Raw genomic sequence first — 5,840 nt, forward strand, 5'->3', positions numbered from 1 at the left:
CCGCCTCACCCCACCCCGCCACACCGCGCCGTGCCCCGCCCACGCGTAATGCCCCGCTTCCTGGGCGAGCAGGCGAGGTGAGACTCGGGGCACGGCGCGCCGCTGTGCGACACCAGCAGTAAGATGTTCGCTACTTGCGTTCTAATTTTTTACGATTGAAATTATGTCTCCTGCCTGATGTTTTTGTACCACGACGCGTACTGGCTGCGTTTCCTTTTCACTGCCGTCTGTGCAAAGTAACGTTCTGCTCGTGTGTTTTGCTTGCAAGTTAAAATCACGCGAAAAACGTATTGGGATTGCTGCGGATTTTGCTTTAAGATTCGAAACATGTGTGTGTTTTTTGTTGATTTTTTTGCGGAAAACACAGTGTGGTTCGGCTCGGCGGTCGCCGGGGCGGAGGCCGAGGCCCCGAGCAGTGCGTGGGTGGAGGACGGGCCGGGGCATTCCGCGCGGGTCTCGTATCCGGCTGCTGCGGCCGGGCCGGGGGTTACGGCGAGCGGCATTGAGAAGGACACAAGACGGCGAGACAAACGCCTCGAATGGATGGATATGACCGAGATAGATCTACGCGAGCAGCGCGGCGATACGCGGGGATAATAATGCCGGGGAGTGGGTAGAGATAGATCTAGACATAGAGACTTCTCTGTAGACGGATGGCTAGAAAACTAGACGGATACGCTGTGTCCAGACGGACAGGCGGGCGGGGCGAGCTACCTGAGCTCCCGCATTACCGCGTCACCTGGAGCCTCCTCCTTGTTCGATCGCCGCGCCCCGATCACGCGATCCCGGTGTTTATCTATGCTGATTAGGTTGTTTACCCGAGCGCCACGGCAGAGGGAATGCCCGCCCGGCCCGGCCCGGGCCCGCCCGGCGTGTCGTGTCCGAGGCCAACAGTTTTAATTTTTCTTCGATATCGACTGGATGATGACGCCCGTGACGAGGAAGGCGATGACGCTCGTGCGCGGGCGCGCAGGCTCCTCTCCGGCTCCTCGCGGCCGCCGGGCCGGGCCGGGTGGGGTGGATGAATAAGCGACGCCGCGGAGACTTGCGCGCGGGGGCCGGCGCGAGCGAGGCGAGGCGGGGCGGGGCGGGACGATGCTCTGGCGGCGGCGGCGGGGCCCCGCGGCCAAACGGAGTATCAATTTGTCGACACGCTCGCCCACGCCGCTGCCGTCAGCTGCTGCCGCTGCTCCGCGGGGCCGCGGCCGAGCACCACAGCCGAGCTGCTGGCGAGGTGCTCTCCTCCTGGCACTGCACTGCCGCACCGGCTGCAGCTCCCTGGGGACGTCAGTCAGTCATGGCGGCCATAGCCTGCGATGTGACGAAGACTGTAGCCCTTTACCCGTCCTTGACCGGTGGCCGCCTCCTCGACGAGAGGGCAGTGCGTATGGCCCTGAAGGTCCGCTCCGCGCCCGCCGACGGGGACGGGCCCGCCCACGACCGCTCCCGCTCCTGGACCCCGCCCCGTCCCGTCCCGCCCCGCCCTGCCCCGCAGACTCTAAAGGACGCACGCGCAACAAGTTTGGCAGGGAGACGCGGCTCGACTCGGGCGCAGGCGCGGAGGAGTGGGACAGGACACTGCAGGACCACCGCAGGGACCTGGGGGGCGGCCTCTACGGCCAAGGCACGGCCGTATAAACAATACGCAATGGCACGGGGCGGAGTGGCGCAATGGCGTTGCAGTCACGATGCTGACCGTCGACCTGGCGGGGCGGGGCGCGGTAGGGCGGGGTGTGGCGGCAGGCGGCAGTATGCGCGCTGCAGCCTCCCCTTGTCACACCTCTCTTCTAGCGCCCCGCCTCGCGCCGTGCTCGTGGTGCGCGGCGTCCGCATTGTGCTTAGCGCCGGTAAATACCCGCAGAGGTATGTCGCTGGCGGGGCGGGCGGGGTGGGGCGGGCACCTCGCGGCCAGCCACTGTGCAACCATCTGCTGCCCCTGTGCGAACTGCAATCACATAAGAACAAACGATAGCAGAGAGATCGTCGATTCAAAATCGTACTGCTAGTACTGCCACCACCGAGCACAAGAACAGTACGTATACCTCTGATGTGCCCCGGGCACGCGCGCCGAGACTTATTGCCGTGGTGCGGAGCCCTTTGTCTTCTCCTCTGCTTGCCTTCCACCTTCCCCCAGCAGCTTCCGCTCAGACTCGGCGGCGCCTGCTGTAACGACGCCCATTACGCCCGACTCTGCGGCCCAATCAGCGCTGCGAGACGCCTGGCGACGTCCCGATAACTGGATCATTACGCGCGGCGGCCGCGGCGGTGGTCATCGCGCAGCGGCGTCGCGTGGCGCCTGGGAGGCGTCGCGACGCCCTGCCTGCTCTATGTGCGGGGCGGGTGGGGTTCATTCAGCGGCAGCAGCAGCAGCAGCTGGACCGGGCGAGGACAAGATTTATGTGTCCCGGAGGAGAGTCGAGGGAAATAGACTGCGAGGCCAACGCGACGATGATCGATTTGCTGGCTGTAACTCGAGTTTCTGTTCTCATTCACCACAAACTTCAGCACAGCGTAGCTATAATTCCTTTACCTTCCCTGCCGTGCTGCTCTCAATTTCAACAAAAAACATAAAGACGGCGACGCATATATTTTTTTTCGGTGTGACCCATGACCCTGTCAAACCTAATGGATATGGGGTCACTCGCCCGACTTCCCGTATGTGTGATGCAATGATGAAGACGTCTCACTCTGTGTATCGTTAATTATTTCTTTACATTTTTTTTGTCGTTCGATCGATTGTAATAATCAGTTTACCGGGTGGGCTGCGCGTCATTATGTCTCGCAAAGCGCGTGTCATCCTGGCAGCCTGGAAGGGGGGAGAGGGGGGGAGGAGGCACGAGTTATCGGGCGTGTTTGGAGGGAAGTCTTTCGGCCTTCACAGCTAGCGCTTCACAGCCATTCATGCCGAGCGCGGAACGCGCAGTCGAGCCGCCGCCGCCGCCGCAGCAGCAGCAGCAGCAGCAGGCGGACACTGTACATGGGCAAGGCGGCGGATTGGTATCGCTCTCCGATCAGCATCATGAGCCTCCCCATCATGCCGCTCCATCACGCGCCGCACACATGGCACACACACGAGCCGTGATGAAACGCACAAACAATATGAGACTTTTCCACTTTATTGTGCGCGTTGTTTGCTCATTTTGTCCATTACTCTCCTCGGTGGGTTTTCCTCCGCGTTTTTCTGCTCAAATATAGCGACTGCGAAAAGTTGTGTGTAGCAGTGCCCCTGTCAGAGTGTGTCTATCTCTCTGTGTGTGCGTGTGTGCGTGTGCCAGTATTGGCGCCAGGCGACGCCAGGAGGCCACGGTCGCCCCCATGTAGGGGAAGACACACCCGCTCCAGCCCCCTCCCCCTTTTTTCCTCCAGTTCCCGGCGGCGCCTTCCTCTGCGCAGCCGCCACAAACCACACGGTGTGGAGCAAAGGATCGGGGTTGGGTGGCAAAAAAGTATAAATAAATCGTAATGGTAAGTGATCTGATTGGACAGAGACGCTTTTAAAACGGGACGCTGCTGCGCTGATATATCACTGATATCTCCCTACACGTGCATGGCGAAATGGCGAAGTTGTCGATAGTTTTCCTCTGAGACTAAAACAACATTCGTGCCTGTTTAACGAATATTACGCCCGTTGTGTCTGAGAGTGTATGACGGCTGGCTTCGTGTGAGTGTGTCTGTGTGGCCTGTGGCCTATTGGACCTGTCCAGGTCGACTGCTGCCATCACCGGGGCTGACAGGACCGTGTATAAACACCTTCGTCGCCGCCGTCAGCCGCCGTCGTGGCTCTCGCGGCCGTGGTGTTCTTCCCCGCCCCGCCCCGCCCCGGCACGCCACGCCCCGGCCGCGCCTAAACGATCAGTAAATGGCCGCTTCGGTAGCTGGAAGAAGAGCCTTAATCCCCATCCCGTGATTGGAACGTTTAATAATGAGACGTATGTGGGCGTGTGCGCGCGCGTGTGTAGGTGTGTGTGTGTGTGTGTGTGTAGGTGTGTCTGTGTGCGTGTGCGCGCGTGCCGGTGTGTGTGTGTGTGTGTGTGTTTGCAAGACCCTCATCATATGTCACACTCGGAGCGCACGAATAACAAGTTGTGCGAAATATCGATCGTGCACCACACGCGTCAGTCAAAATGATACCCCATTATTACGAGATCAAAAACGCAAGCGTCCTGAAAAAAAATATAAAAGTAAAACATAACGCGATTGTGTTTTCAAAAGCCCATAAAAGTTGTTGTGTTGTGCTAATCCTATATTTTCTCTGTTTCTGTTCGCAGGTCGGCCGGGGCGCCGGTCCGCCATGGCTAGCGAGTCACGCTACGGCCTGGACTACATCGTCGAGAACCCGGAGTACACGCAGAAGCTCGCGGCGGGTAAGCCTTTTAACTAATATATGCATATTGGGCTTCTATGATACATGATAATGAGTTTCCATACCTGAAACTGAAAAACTGTTCGCCGTTGGCGTGTTTTGATTCCTTCATCGTTATTATTTCTACCAACACGTTGCCCCGTTCCGGATTGGAAGTCGTAAAAAGGCGGGCGCGCGGTGGCGATAGTGAGTTTTAGACGAGGGCCGAGGACCGCGCCGCCCACCGCTATCGCTAGACACGCTTTTCTTTTTCGGATGTGCATCGGGCGTCAATAGTGAGGTTGATTGACTCGGCACGAGTTTGAGCCGCTGAGCCGCTGAGACGCTGCCGGGGATGGGTTGGGCTAATTTGTATTCAGATATCGATCGGTGCGGATGAGGCGCCCTTCCCTTCTCCCTCTCCCTCCCTCCCTCCCTCTCCATCTCCCTCTCCCTCTCCCTCCTCTCCCTCTCTCCCTGGCGCATCGTGTTGTCCTCTCCAAAGTGCCCTACTCTGGAGGCATAAAGGCGCGCGGTGGCGGCACGCTGAGGTGGACTGAATAGAACGGGACACGTGGAGAGGGGAGGGGCAGTGGGGCTAGTCGCACGGGGCAGCAGCACAGCGCCGCGGCGCGGGGTTTGGTGTTGGTGAGTGGATCTGTTGTGGCGTACTCACGTGGGCGTGCAGTGTGGGGGCGGGGCGGGGTGGGTGTTGGTGGGCCTCCTTTTGTTGTTGGTGGATCGCGCGGATCCCGCGTGTGTGTATTCTTGATCGCGTTTGATCCGATGCGACGGTTTGGCTAAAACGCGTCGACTGTTGTCTTTGCGCGCTGTCTGCCCGGGCACGGCCATGCTTATTGCGCTGCCGGCGTGGAGTGTACGACGGCGATGCAAGGTGCTGAGCTGAAAACTGATTCGGAAGGGCGTTCCATTCGTGCCCCTTTTCTATCTCTCTCCCTCCAGTATGATGGCGGGGTGCCCCACATGAGTGCGACAAGGACAGAGGTGCGAAAGGCGATCTTCTGAATCAGTCGGCAGCACGGTGTAGAGAGATACGGTGGGGACACTGGGGTACCTGGGGAGGTCTCAGTTTTGGATCCATTATTAGTTACCCAGTATGCCGTCCGCCGCGCTGCTCGGCAACTCGTACCGGTGCTTCTCTCTCGCACAGTGACTACCTGTCTCTCTCGCACGCACGGGCGGGCGCCGGCGCTACGCTACGCCACGCCCGGTACACGTTGCCGAGCAGCGCGGCGGACGGCGTACTGGGTAACTAATAATGGATCCAAAACTGGGACCTCCCCAGGTAGGCCCGGAGCGGCCCAGTGTCCCCACCGTATCTCTCTACACCGTGGTCGGCAGGCTGCTCTCGGCCTCCTGTCTCACACTGGAGTTGTAAAGCATGGAGCCTGACTGTCTCGCGGCGCGGCGGGGCGAGTGCTCCGCGTGAGACGACCCAACGATGAGGTGTGGAAGGGCGGGGCGGGGCGGGGTGGGG

The 5,840-nt window shown here is 60.0% G+C and overlaps 1 protein-coding gene across 1 annotated transcript in view; it reads left to right on the forward strand.

Annotated features, from left to right (window-relative positions):
* The window catches only part of LOC127749822 (inverted formin-2-like), a 25,987-nt gene that overhangs the window by 17,199 nt on the left and 2,948 nt on the right, over nucleotides 1-5,840 (forward strand). Inside the window, exon 2 of the mRNA XM_052269592.1 lies at nucleotides 4,269-4,364. Coding sequence (XP_052125552.1) covers nucleotides 4,269-4,364 — 96 coding nt within the window. The remainder of the gene's footprint in view (nucleotides 1-4,268; nucleotides 4,365-5,840) is intronic.

Source organism: Frankliniella occidentalis, unplaced genomic scaffold (assembly GCF_000697945.3).
Source record: "Frankliniella occidentalis isolate FOCC.00 unplaced genomic scaffold, Focc_3.1 Scaffold97, whole genome shotgun sequence".
Taxonomy (NCBI): Eukaryota; Metazoa; Arthropoda; class Insecta; order Thysanoptera; family Thripidae; genus Frankliniella; species Frankliniella occidentalis.